The sequence below is a fragment of the Microcaecilia unicolor genome, chromosome 4, assembly GCF_901765095.1.
Source record: "Microcaecilia unicolor chromosome 4, aMicUni1.1, whole genome shotgun sequence".
In the NCBI taxonomy this organism is placed as follows: Eukaryota; Metazoa; Chordata; class Amphibia; order Gymnophiona; family Siphonopidae; genus Microcaecilia; species Microcaecilia unicolor.
Window position 1 is genome coordinate 320,670,537 of NC_044034.1, and position 14,669 is coordinate 320,685,205.

A 14,669-nucleotide genomic window follows, 5' to 3' on the forward strand; every position below is an offset into this window, starting at 1 on the left:
ACATAGCCGCTGAGAGAGGGGCAGGGGGGACAAAATTCCCCGGGCCTCCAAGGGGGGGCCCGGCGCCGCAGTCCCATCCATCCTCCGTCATCGACCGTCTGCCACCAGGCCGGGCCCCCTGCTTTGAAATCATAGCACCTCTCACCTCCGTGTGAAAGCGCTGCAGGCAGCAGGGCAGCAGATCGCCTCCCTTTGGGCCTCCTTCCTTCCCTGTGTCCCGCCCTCATCTGACGTAACTTCCGCGAAGGCAGGACACAAGGAGGGAAGGGGGCAGGTGGAGGGGGGAGTGGCGACCTCGGGGGCAGGGGTGGGGCCCTGGGGGCAGGGGCCCCGGGCCCGGCCCAGTCTCTTGGCGGCCCTGATGAGGAAAAGCTGAAGCGTCTAGGGCTCTTCTGCTTGGAGAAGAGACGGCTGAGGGGAGATATGATACAGGTCTATAAAGTAATGAGTGGAGTGGAACGGGTAGACGTGAATCGTTTACTCTTTCCAAAAATACTAGGACTTTGGGGCATGCAATGAAGTTACAAAGTAGTAAATTTAATATGAATCGGAGAAAATGTTTCTTCACTTAATGTATAATTAAACTCTGGAATTTGTTGCCAGAGAACGTGGTAAAGGTGGTTAGCTTAGTGGGGTTTTAAAAGGGTCTGGACGGCTTCCTAAAGGAAAAGTCCACAGACCATTATTAAATTGACTTGGGAAAATCCACTGCTTATTTCTGGGATAAGCAGCATAAAATGTATTGAGGTTTTCTGGGATCTTGCCAGGTATTTGTGACCTGGATTGGCCACAGTTGGAAACAGGATGCTGGACTTTATGGACCTTTGGTCTGTCCCGGTGTGGCAATACTTATATACTTATGGCACTGGCAAACACAACTGGGAAAAATAATTAGTCTTCCACTCCACAGTTCATCCACTCCAAGTTTTACTATGAACTTAATAAACCATTCCCAAACACCTGCTTTTAGTACTAGAAAATGTTCTGTCTAGATTATTCCCCCCACCCCTCGACTTCCTAACAAGATCAATGCCAAAAAGCAATTCCGTTTTTCAAAAGTAAATCACAGATTCAGAGGTAATGGTGTTCAGATGCTTAGATTGCATTTTGTTTTCAGGTACTTAGCACTGAAAGAGTTAAGTGAGTAGTTTAACTTGTTGGCCCACTATTCCAGCAGGCAGCAAGATAAGGAGTTTCTGGGATCCCCATATGGCACTGACCTGTGTGAACCTGCTGCAAGACATCCAGAGGGCACAGGATAGAAATGAGAGTTTCACATCTGTCAGCACTTTGTGTGATAGCACTGACAAACAGGGAGGAAATGGGCCTTGATATACCAACTTTCCGTGGTTTTTACAACTACATTCAGAACAGTATATACAGGTACTTATTTGTATCTGGAGCAATGGAGGGTTAGTGACTTGCCCAGAGTAAGAGGGAGCTGCAGTGGGAATCAAAGTATCAAACCCAGATCCCCAGGATCAATGTCCACTATACTAACCACTAAGCTACTCCTCCACTCCAGGCTTGTGTCTGGCTCCTCTGTTGTACTGCAGGGACTCAGGGATTGGGGGCAGCTTCACCCACAGGAACCAAGCAAGCAGTGAGAATCTCAGTCCAAGCTACAGAAACCACATACTGCAAATTCATGCACTCCCTATCAGTTATTGGATTTCACCCAGAATTGGCATCTGCACAAAAGAGGAAGCAAGAGATGGGGAGATATAAACAAACAGCCAGAGATATTTTTAAGACACTGATTTTTTTTGTGTGCAGTTATATAAATACCTACAATTCATTCACAGAGTGAATTTGCCTGTATGTGCATAATTTAGTTCTGAAGACATCCCCCACAGCTAGGTTCTGCAGAGAGCTTTGCCAGTTTAAATTGAGGTTATAGGGATGAAGGGTGAGACAGGCTGAAAATGACCAGCAGAAAAAAAGAAAAGTGAAATAAAGTTCACAAAATGCTGTACATAATCAAGGTCCCAAAGTAGAGGAGAGGCCGATGGGAGAGTCTGCACAAAGATTTTAACTATTCAGGAGCTAGAAGGTGCTCAACATAACCAGCTCTCATGAGTCTATCCTCACAGCAGCTGAAACTTTCACAGCTACAGGCTTGCTTGAAAAACTCCACAGATCATTTCTCCTTTTGAAGCATCACCCTGGGCTGCCACTTCTGCTGGGGTTTAATAAAACAGAGGCCAAAAGGACAAAAGCAGACACCTTCATCCACACTGAGCTAGGCCAGGCTTCAGCAATCCCTTAATTCTGTTTCAAGTCATACAGTGAAAGGCCTTTCTAGTTACCTGACTGATGGGAGTGTGGACTACAACCCCTCCGATTATCTCAGTTTTGTAGGCAACCTGTGGTTTCTTGTCCTGAGGCACTAGAGAGGTAACTTCTGTCTGAGACAAACTGACACCTTTAGGTACCTAGAAAATCAAAAAAACAAAGAAATGTAGACATCCAATCACAGATACATAGGTACAAACACACATGCTTTAGTCTTCATTCTCTGGTACAGAGCTGTGTGCATGGAAGATTCAGCCAATGGGTATTAACTGGTAGTACTGGCACCTTTTTTGTTCTAGCCTTCCTAAAACGTTCTATCTACCCCATTCCATTTCTCACTCAAAATCAGAGCTGCCAAGTTACCATTCCAGAGGGAGACTTTTTGGCCAGTCCTGGATTTCTGTCAGCCTCATCCCAGTGAATTATGGGATCTGCAACACTGATTTCAACGAATAGAATCATGTCTTTATCTGCCATCATTTACTATGTTGCTATGACTATAAATACTACATTGCTTTGGGGTGTAAGTTTAAAACCAGGACCGGCCAAAAGGTCTCCCTCCTGGAATGAGTAATTTGGCAGCTCTGCTGGGGATGACTACCAAACAGTCACTTATATGCTGGAAGTAATGCCACTCTTAATGTCTTATGTGTAAGTAACCTTTCTCTGCTGAGGTTGAAGACCTTGAATCTGTGACAAGAGTAATTGTATACCTTAAGATGCATATACAGAAACTCCAGAGCTGCCAAGTAGTATCCCAAAGCAGTGTAGTATTTGTTGTCTGTGATTCTATTTGAAATCAGTGCTGCAAGTCTCATAATGCACCAGGATGAGGATGACAGAAATCCAGGGCTGGTCAAAAACTCTCCCTTCTGGAATGGGTAACTTGCCCGCTCTGCAAAATCTCCTAGCTTGTTTTTTATTTTTATTTTATTTGTTACATTTGTATCCCACATTTTCCCACCTATTTGTAGGCTCAATGTGGCTTACATAGTACTGGAGAGGCCTTTGCAGGCTCCGGTGTGAACAAATACAGGGTGATGTTGTGGTAAGGTCAAGTTCATGTGGCACAGCCACATTAGGGAATCGGAGAACGGAAGAGTTGTGTTATGTCCATTACATGCTTTAGTTTGGTTGTGTTGCGGAGATTAGGCATTTAAGTTGGATCGGTCGGGTATGCCTTTTTAAACAGGTTGGTTTTATTGCCATTGGTGCCCCAGCCAGCCTCAAACCTGTGACTCTCAGATTCAGAGGCAGCCACCTTCAAGGTAGAGCCAGTCTGAGTTATATGGCTGCATATACTGTACCAGCTGAAAAAAAAAAAAAAAAGCCCTGGTTACCCCGTCCCCTAAGGTTGGCTCTGCATGAGTACTGGCACCTTTTTTTGCTAGAAAAAAAAAGCATCGGATATTAAAAATCACCGCACAGTTCTAAATTATAAGCATAGCCTGTGAAGTGCTCTACAGGGCTTCACTTACTCTTGCTAGGACATTAGGAGCAGTATTGATCTATTTGCTAGGTAACAATCTGCACCGAGGTCACAGGAAGCAAAAAAGACTTACCAGAGCATTGCATCCTGTTTCTAAAATAATTCCACAGATGTAAAGAGCAGACAAACAGCCCATGTGAAAGCAGGTAGAATTGGAATCTGCTGTAGCATAACACATAGGCACCTGTGCCATCTGCATGCAGCAGGCTCTGAATTCAGGGTAGGACGGTCTAGGGGGGAAATTGTTTGTGACCTCTGGGGATCTTCATTTCTCTCACACACACAGCCCAGAAAACTATTTGATGGTGTTGGAAACGCTTCATAAATTTGCCACACATCTTGATTTCATTGAGATCTTTAGCTCAGCAGGGTCATATCCTGGCTAGATCTTGGATGAGACAACTTCAAAACAAACTCTGGGCGCTGAATGGAATAGTGTGCAAGTCGGGAGGGGAACACTCCCTCTGTATCAGCCCTAATTCAGTGACCCCTGATAGGCGGGCAAAATGCTGGCCAGGGTGTCAGAAGTGTGACCAGACCTGAGCCAAGTTCCTGTCCTCTCTATGGACACTAAGGGGACCTGTTACAAAGCGAGCTTACCCCATGCTAAATTGAAACTGCCGCTGACGTAGTTCTGCCTTCAGTGTGTGCCATTCCCGGCACGCTGGAAAATGTTTGTTTTTTTTAATAGTGCAGTGCTAACCCAGTGATAATCGAGCATCACCACATGCTGCCTGGTTTGATTTTGCACTTGGCACACATTAATGCAGAAAATTAACATGCGGAAAGTGGAAAACTGCAACAGCCTGACTGATAGAAGGCTGCAAACGGCATGGACACATCACAACCTTCTTGCAAAAACTGCACTGACTACCAGTACCTTACAGGGCTAAATTTAAAACTATATGTTTGATGTTCATGGTCTTGAGACAAAATGGGCCAAAGTACCTAAAGCATAAGTTAGCCCTTTACACACCTTTGCGACCTCTAAGGTCCCTCTCAAGGAGCATCACTATCTATACCCTCATCAAAAGAAATTGTATGATGTGATATCCACCAGCATAGCCCCTAGGCTCTGAAACTTATTCCCAGTGGGGCTATGTCTAATTAGAGACTACCTCTACTTCAGGAAGCAGGTGAAAGTCTGGCTGTTCTCCCAAGCCTTTAATACATAGGGTGACTGATTATACAGCCCTCTGCACCTGGACTTGCTTGCTACACACACTGTAACTTAGACCAGTTCCTTATATCTTGTTTAACTGTACAAAGAATTTGCCTTGAGTTTAGCCACCCATCTATTTATTCCAACTGATTCTGTACCACCTATCTTGTTCCCATCAATATATCTGCACTTGGAACCTCAGCTACATGGTAGGCTGCATTGTAGAAAAGCATTAGTGTCATAAATAAGTTATTTGAATGTTTTAATGTGTGCTTATTAGATTTCAATAGCATTATGCTGACATTATATCTCTGGTATTTGGATTCCAGTGCTGTTAAATGTGTATATTTATGATCCTGTTTCATGGTAATCCTATTATTAGGTTTCAATTTGTTGTTTTCAAGTTTACCTCATTTACTGTAGTTAAATTTATACTTGGTCATTTTTACTATTGTTATGCTGTTAACAAAATTGTAAGTTTTATGTTAACCTGTACCTGCTGTATACCGCCTTGGGTGAATCTCTTCATAAAGGCAGTTAATAAATCCCAATAAAATAAATAAATAAAGCAGGGGGTGGCCCATGAATTTTGTATTGCAGGTCATGCGCTAATATATGGACTAATGCACGATACTTGTTCCTGGTTAATGCAGAAGCATTTAGCACCTCCTATTTAGGAGGTGATAAGTGGTCCTGCATTAACTCAGCGCACGGTAAGTACAGCCCGTTAACTGACTAATGCTTCCATGTCCACTATCTGCCTATGCCACACCTCCTGACACAGAATATTAACTGAAACAAAGCCCCTCAGCATGGCTCTAAGCTAGCAGTTAATGCATGGCAATTCATGTGTTAGGTGCCTAACGTAGTTTAGTAAAAGGGCCCTTAAGTTTGCACCTGAGGTAATATAGCATTAAGTGACTTGCACAAACTCACCAAGAGTTGCAGTAGGATTTGAACCTGGCTTTTCTGACTGCTAGCCTGGTACTCTAACCACTAGATTACTCCTCCAAACGCCAACATTGTTGGATATTAAAATAAATAAATAAATAAATAAATAAATAAATAAATAAATAAATAAAAACAATAACCATCAAAGCAAATGTTTAAGTTGTTAACATTTTTCTGAGATTCTGTCAGTAATGAATACCTATCTTCCCTCGTTACAACAGGATTTAACGCATACCATTTATCAATGCCTTGTAGCGCTATAGAAATGCTAAATAGTAGTAGTAGTAGTCTACTGCATTACATCAATGGGAGAGGGGGAGTTGTCAATCATAATGCCACTCCCCCACCAATACTTCAGAACATTAACCCTTCAGTGTACAGGATGTCAAAATTCAGGATCCACATCAATTACATCACAAACAGTTCACACAATCACTGCTCACCATAATACATCATATGTCTCAAAATGAACTATAGATTTTAAAAGGTCAAAAGACAGAAGAACATAACATAAAAATAGCCATATTGGGTCAGACCAATGGTCCATCTAGCCCAGTATCTGTTTCTAACATTAGCCAAGCCAGGTCACAAGTACCTGGCAGAATCCCAATAGTGGCAACATTCCATGCTACCAATCCCGGGGCAAGCAGTGGCTTCCTCATGTCTGTCTCAAAAGTAGAGAATGACATGGGGACAAAGTTTGTCCCCATCCCCGCCCCTTTGGGTTCTGTCTCCGTTCCCATCCTGTCTCTGCATGTTCTGCCTCATCCCCGTCCCCATGGGCCCTGTCTCCATCCCCGCCCTGTTGCCGCAGGTTCTGTCCTCGTTCCCGCCCCATCCCTCTGGGCTCTGTCATCATCTGCAGAAGCCTCGAACACTTATGCTTTTATATTTAAATCTTTTTATTAAAGTATAAAAAAGAATATGCTGTGCAACTGTTGTTTACAGGGCCGGTCTTAAGCCGAGGCGACCGAGGCGGCCGCATAGGGCCCCGCGCTTAGGGGGGCCTTGCGCGGCGCGCCTCAGTCAGCCTCTTCCCAGCCGCAAGGATCTTCATTTTCCTTTTAACTTTACCCTCCGTCGCCACCTCGCCGGAATCCGAGCGTCACTGAAAGCGCTCCTCCTCTCCCAAGTCCCCCCGACGTCTCTAGCAGAACGCAGCAGAACTGGAGCTCTTCCTGATGAACGAATCAGGAAGAGCTCCAGTTCTGCTGCGTTCTGCTAGAGAGTGGGACTCGGGAGAGGAGGAGCGCTTTCAGTGATGCTTGGATTCCGGTGATGGAGGCGGGTAAAGTAAAAAAAAAAATGAAGAGCCATCCTTGGTTGGGGGGTGAAAAAGAGGGTGCCAGGGCGGGCAGGCAGTTGAACGTGGGAGCAGGAGGGTAAAGGAGAGAGGACCTGGACATGGATGGCAGGGTTCAGGGAGAGAGGGTAATGGCTGGATAAGGATGATGAATGGAGGGGGCAGGGGAGAGGAGCATGGATGGGAGGGGGCTCAGGGAGAGAGGGGAATTGCTGGATAGGGATGATGAATGGAATGGAGGGGGCAGGGGAGAGGAGCATGGATGGGAGGGGGCTCAGGGAGAGAGGGGAATTGCTGGATAGGGATGATGAATGGAGGGGGCAGGGGAGAGGAGCATGGATGGGAGGGCAAGGCTCAGGGAGAGAGGAGAAATTGCTGGACATGGAGGGCAGGGGAAAGAGGAGAAATGTTGGGCAGGAATGGAGGGAAGGAAAGACAAAGGAAGGAGATGCACATGGATGGAGGGGAAGGGATAGAGGAGAAATGCTGGACATGGATGTAGAGGAGGGGAGGAAAGTAGATGCACATGGAAGGAGAGGAGTGAGAAGAAATGCTGGATATGCATGGAGGGGAAATTGCTGAATTTAAGGACTGGATCGGAACACTTTGAAGGCAGATGCTGAAACTGGAGAAAGGATAGGAACAGGGCTACAGATGGTAGACAGGACACATAAGGACACAGGAGGATGGTGGACATGGTGAGAGAAAAAATATCAAATGGAAAGAAGACACTGCATAAAACAGAAGACACTGGGACCAAAGCGAATAGAAAAAAACAAATGATCGGACAACAAAGGTAGAAAAAAGTATTTTATTCAGAATGTATTAATTGGAATATGTCAGCTTTTGGAAATGTGCATCTGTGATATTTTGCATGTAAGTTTCAATTTTTCTAGTATTGCTGCATGCTGAGTCTGACTTCTTGAGGTAACTTTCCAGTTTATTTTGCCTTCATATCTGTTGTGTCATGTGTTTTTCATGCGTGATCAAGGTGCAGTATCCTGCTAGCATGTAGCATTTGCAGCCATTTTTGTTTTGTTTTTTTCACGAGGTAGTGTATTGGTGTTTTAGAGCCTGGTGTAATTACAGTGCTGTCTTTCCACGCATAAGGTTGTAGCTCGTTCAGTCCTTGGAATTAGTGCTGTTATGATTTGGTAAGGTTATGAGTGTGTTTTTGCACAAGTTTGTGTATAGTGTTTTGCAGTGGAGAGATTGTGTGTCCGCACCTCTGACCCCCCTGGGGTTATGAGAATTGGAACTACTAATTGTAGTGGACTTGAACTGAATAATTTCTGGGGGGGGTTCATGATAGCATTGTGCTTATTATTTCAATCAGTTTTTCTGTACACGTTTAGCTTGGGCTGGGGGCGGGGCTAGGATGGGGCCCCACCAAATTGGTCTGCATAGGGCCCCGCACTTGCTAAGACCGGCCCTGGTTGTTTATAAATCACAAAAAGAAAACAATATTAAAAACGAGCAACTTGTCTTCTTAGAAGATGTGCTGGTAGCAGGAATGTACAGAATCCTCCATGAAATTTTGCTAATTGTGGCCAGAATGTTTGCTTTTTTTCTCCAGAAAATCAAAATATGTCATCTGCATCACTTAAACATAAATAAAGGTCCAGTTCATTAACAGGCTTCAAAGTAGAAAATGACACAGGGACAAAGTTTGTCCCCGTCTTCACAGGCTCTGTCCCTGTGGGGACTGTCCCCATCCCCGTCCCTGCAGTTACCATGGGTCCATGTCCCCATGTCATTCTTTACTCAAAAGCAGACTACGGACTTTTTCTCCAGGAACTTGTCTGAACCATTTGTAAACCTAGATACGCTAACCGCCGTTACTACATCCTCTGGCAAAGAGTTCCAGAGCTTAACTATTCATTGAGTGAAAAAAATATTTCCTCCTATTTGTTTTAAAAGTATTTTCTTATAACTTCTTTGAGTGTCCCCTAGTTTTTGTACTTTTGGAACAAGTACAAAATTGATTCACTTCTATTCGTTCTACACCATTCAGCAATTTGTACACCTCAATCATATCTCCCCTCATCCGTCTCTTTTCCAAGCTGAAGATCCCTAACCTCTTTAGCCTTTCCTCATATGAGAGGAGTTCCAGCCCCTCTATCATTTTGGTTGCTCTTCTTTGAACCTTTTTTAATTTTGCTCTATCTTGAGAAGGGTACAGTTCTTTTTTAATCTTTAAATACACTTGAAAATATCAATCCATGGGCTAGGTAAGTATTGATTCTGGGCATTTCAGTATTGAGGCAAGTAACACCACATACCGTGATCCTGCTGGCTCGATTTAAGGCCTCTACCCAGTCATGCAGGTCTTTCTCATCACTGGCTTGTAGAAAGTACTTCTGTGATAATGCATTGATAACTGAAGTAGGGAAGAGAAAAGAAATCTAGTTGAACACTCAGAGCCAGATGCACAAAACCTAACGAGCCCACAACTTGCGTTTTAAACTGGTTCCAGGCAGTTTAAAACGCAAGTAGTTTACCGGGGCATGCACCAAGGGCATTTTTCCTGTCACGGTAGCAGGCAACGAAAACGGAATGCAAATTGTCTAAAGGCTATTATAATGAGCTGCAGTACCGTTTTTCCGATTCCCTTACCGTGGGAACCCTAACGGGAGGTCTGCACCTCTCGATAGGGCTCCTGTGAGGGAATCGGAAAGAAAAAGGCACCAAAAAAGATAAAAAAAAAAAAAAAAAAGCAGCGAGCGCACGTGAGGGGCGTCCTTTATGGACGTACTCTCCCTGCACTTGGTCTTTTATTTGTTTTTTCGCCGTTTTGCTCACAGCGGATCTCCATCCCTACCGCCTGTCCTCATTTTTGCATCCCTTCTTTGCTGCTGTCGCGGGCAGATCTCCCCCCCCCCCCCGCGCTCCTCCGGACTCTCTGATCCCCTCTCCTGCTCTCATGACGGCAACATGGCTGACCCGACAGAAAAGGAAAAAAAAAGACTACCCCAAATTATTTGCGCTAGAACTAAAAAAGTTCTTTTATGCTCCTCTTCCAGGTCTCTTCAGCCAATCAGAGTGCGTTTAGCTGGCATCTGCAAGCTAGACGCGCTTTGACTGGCTGAAGAGACCTGGAAGAGGAGCATAATCAAAAGGGACGTCCCGATTCTCCGACTCAGGTACCGAAGGAATAGAGAATGCAAATGAGCTACAACGAGTAGCTCATTTGCATTCTCTTTCCTTAGTGAATTCCCGTTCCCTATCGATTCGCTATGAAATCGGTAGGGAACGGGAATTATCGACGACTTTGATGCATCTAGCCCTCAGTGTCACAGCCATTAAATGCAAAATACAGCCCAACAACTGATCTGTGACTGTCAGGAGACCATTCATGTCTTACTATACAAGTGTTATTTATAAGACAAAAGGGACAACACTTCTTAGGGACCTTATTTAGACCAAGAGAGAGCTGATTCCAAATTTCTCTCCTCATTCCTGTTTGGAAAACTGTTTAAATATTCTTAAAGCTGTGAAAGTACGGTCTATGGCAATGGTTCCCAAATCAATATACATAAGGTAAATTTGCATGAACAGCCTCCACTGCATTTAAATTTAATTGATGAGGTGTATTCAGTGCAAACACACGGAAAATCTCACTGGCTCCGTGTGTATCTGTGTCTGTGTGGTTAATGTCTGGGGGTTAATGTTATACATACCATGACAGTAATGAACCTCGCTCCTATGCCACAGTATGTGGAATATGATCTCAGTCTCTCAAATTTACTGCTAATGCTTGCTATAGAACTTGCATCGTGCCAAAGAGAGGTTCCCACTGGAGTCTGTAAGATGTAACGTGTACAGGCAACTTATCCAGATGTGATTGGAAGTTTTTTTTAATCAAGCCTGGTGTTTTTCTCTTTTACCACTATGTTTGGCTTCTTTGTATCTATTTTCAGAGTTATTTAGCCCCTACATTAGAGTTGCCAACTAGCCAGTATTTCAGTGGCCAGGCCAGCTGCCAGCAGACCCTCAAAACTGGCAGTAGAAAAGCAAATTTTTTTTTTTTGTCCATGACTCTGAGGCACTTTGGCATCTCTCACTCTCCCTTTCTTTCCTGGTGAAGCATCTCTCCTGTTGCCTCTGTCTCCACCTGCCCCCTTCTCCGGTCCATCCAACGTCTCTCCCTCTCCCTCTCCCCATGCACCTCCTGGGTCCTGAAACATGCCTTCCCTGACAAGCAACAGCTGCAGTGATTCAAGCAAGTGACTTCTGCCTGCATTCAGAACCTTCCCTGAACTGCATCCCGCCTGCGTGGCAACAGGAAGTCGCATTGTAGGAGGTGGGATGCATGCAGCTGCGAGAAGGCCCAAAATGCAGGCAGAAGCCACTTACTTGAATCACTGCAGCTGAAGTTTTTCAGCAAAGGCATGTTTCAGGACTCAGGAGGTGCAGGGGGAGAGAGAGAGATGCTGAAAGGACCTGCAGTGGGGGGGGGGGGGGGGGGAGACAGAGGCAGCAGGAGAGATGCTGTCTGGATGGGAGAGGAAGGGAGAGGGACTCAAGAGCTGCTGAACCAGTGGCGTACCAAGGGGGGGGGGCGGTGGGGGCGGTCCACCCCGGGTGCACGCCGCTGGGGGGTGCCGCGGTGCGCGCCTGCTCCGAGTTCACTAATCTTCGTTGCTCGTTTGCTGCAGCTCCCTCTGCCCCGGAACAGGTTACTTCCTGTTCTGGGGCAGAGGGAGCTGCAGCGAAGCGAAGTTTAGCAAACTCGGAGGAAAAATGCCGCTTCTGCTGAGAGGGACTCAAGAAATGCTGAACTCATCAGAGGAAGAGAGATGCTAGCTCTATTGAGGAAAGGCGGGGGTGGGGGAAGAGATGCTGAATCTGCCAGGTGGGGGTGGGAAGGAGACTGAAATGCTGGATCCACCCAGGGAAGGGAGAGAAACCAGACTGAGGAAGGGGGAGAGATACTAGAACTGGGGGTGGTGAAAAGGAGGAGGTAGAGAGAGAAAGACTGGGGGGGGGGGGGGGATTAGAGAGGAGAAGAGACATAGGACCTAGGGAGGGAGAGATGCCAGAAATCCATGGGGGGGGGGGGGGCAGGGGAAAGATAAGGAGAGATGCTAGCTCCAGGTTGGGTTGTGTGGGAGGATGGGAAGAGAGGAGAGGGGCAGGAACACAGAAAAGAGATACTGGGCATGTAGGCAGTATAGGAACAGGGACATAGAAGGATAGTAATAGAAAAGGGAGGAATAGAGACATGGGGAAAATGCTGGAAACACAGGGAGAGGAGAGGGACTCTGAGAGGGCAGATGCTGAACATAGGGTAAGAAAGAGACAAAGAGGGCAGATGGTGGGGGGGGGGGGGGGGGGGGAGTGAATAGGGACAGAGGCATAGAGAGGAAATGCTGGACAGGATGGATAAGGGACACAGAGGGGAGATGGATGGTGAACATGGAGAGAGAAGAAATGAACAGAAGACCCTGCAAAGACAATGAGAAATGCAGTAGGAGGAAGGCTGTGACAATAGGTATAGCAAGAGATGTGGGGTGGGACAGGGGCGGGGCATGGGCAGGTTATAGGATGGGCATGAAGCGGGATAGTGTCAGGTTTTTCTGTGTCAACATGTTAGCAACCCTACCCCACACAGATGTATTTTTGACCCTTTATGTATAATTTCTTTCCAACATTCCACTGAATTGGAAAGAATATAAAGCTAGCACAAGAAGACAATGGAAGTTGGGTCAGACCAAAGGTCCAGAAAGCCCAATATTCTGTTTCCAACAGTGATCAATCCTGATCACAAGTACCTGGAAGAATCCCAAAAAGTAGTTTATTCTAGGCCATATATAGATATTTTGAGCAGGTGCAACCCACGGGGGATGCAAAAAGATGCAGGGCCATGCATACCAATTTATTCTGATACCTCATATGCATAAATCAATGGGGGCTAAAAGGCAGAATCAAAAAAATGGGACCATAATGTGAAGCTGGAAAGAGGGGCTATGCGCAAAACACATTTGCTCACATAGAGCTCATTTTACAAAGCGGCACTACTGATTAGCATGCGCTGAATGCGAAGAAGTCCACGGGAATTGAATGGGCATCTTCGCATTCAGCGTGCTGCGAATCAGTAGTGCTGCTTTGTATAAGAAGTGGAGGAGTGGCCTAGTGGTTAGAGCACCGGTCTTGCAATCCAGAGGTGGCCAGTTCAAATCCCACTGCTGCTCCTTGTGATCTTGGGCAAGTCACTTAACCCTCCATTGCCTTAGGTACAAACTTAGATTGTGAGCCCTCCTGGGACAGAGAAATATCCAGAGTACCTGAATGTAACTTACCTTGAGCTACTACTGAAAAAGGTGTGAGCAAAATCTAAATAAATAAAATAGTCGCTGTACAGGGCACAAAGGAGGCAGGGGTGTCAAAACTGAACCTCCTTCCACTGGCTTCCGTTGCTTGGCCACAACACAGTGGTTGGGGTGGGAATGTTTGGGGCCATGCTGCACAGGGCGCATTTCCGGCTTGGGACACTCCTGCTTGCTCATTGACAGGGCTGGACTTGATTTGGAGTTGGACTAAATCAGGATGTATCTACTTCAGTTATATACTCCACTTTTGTGCAATGTCTGGTTCACCCTGCTGTAAGCATTTCAATACCCAGAGGTACCTCCTAGAGTGACTTGGTTCCCTTCCCACTTTGATAGCTATTTGTAGACTCAGGGCAGGAAGTCTGCTTTTGCTAAGAGGTAACAGGTTTGGGATAATTTAAGAATATAAAAAAAGGTCTGTTCCCTGTGTTTAAGAAAAGGAAACCTATGAACTGGTTCCCAGTACATCCTCACTCTCTCTCATAACCATTGATTTTTCCTGCTGAAACTCACAGAGAAGCACATTTCATACTCACCAAAGCAAAACTGAACTTTTGGCCTCTGTTTAGGAGTAGCGATGCTAACCTGAAAAATAGCATTGAGAATAAAAATAATGAGGTTATGTTTCAATCTTTTTTATTGTAACCAACCACAGTAATATAATAAACAGTGACTGTCCAACAGTTCAAACATGTACAGATATGTTCAACTACGAAGTTATACATTTTGTCGAGTTATCTCTTATCTGGTTACAGCATTTATTCATTCCCCCCTCCCCCAACTTATCAATAAAAATAATGAGGTTAATATTGAAAATGATGTTTCTGATCAAACTTAGAAGTTAACTAGATAAACTGCCATTTCAAAATTCTGGGCCACTAACCACTTAACTTCAAGTCAAGCAACTTGATATCTAGCCATAAGTTACCTGGTTAGAAGTAGGAGGGACTGATTAGGAATAACTGTGCATTTCCACCAGGATTGATAGAACCTCTTTTCAAGGTTTGAGAACAAAAGGGACTTAGCAAGGTAAACCAACTAATGCAGGAGAATGATATAATGGACTTTGAGGCTATACAGAAGCAATATGGATTGGTATGGTAGGAAAGATTTGGATATTTCCAGATCTAAAGGGAT

The 14,669-nt window shown here is 45.1% G+C and overlaps 1 protein-coding gene across 4 annotated transcripts in view; it reads right to left on the reverse strand.

Moving 5' to 3' along the window:
* The window catches only part of PLEKHA2 (pleckstrin homology domain containing A2), a 142,152-nt gene that overhangs the window by 74,441 nt on the left and 53,042 nt on the right, over positions 1-14,669 (reverse strand). For all 4 annotated transcript variants that reach the window (XM_030201910.1, XM_030201911.1, XM_030201909.1 and 1 more), the window contains exons 4-6: positions 14,069-14,117; positions 9,483-9,580; positions 2,310-2,435 (exon numbers count right to left, since the gene is read on the reverse strand). In XM_030201910.1, the coding sequence (XP_030057770.1) occupies positions 2,310-2,435; positions 9,483-9,580; positions 14,069-14,117 (273 nt within the window). The remainder of the gene's footprint in view (positions 1-2,309; positions 2,436-9,482; positions 9,581-14,068; positions 14,118-14,669) is intronic.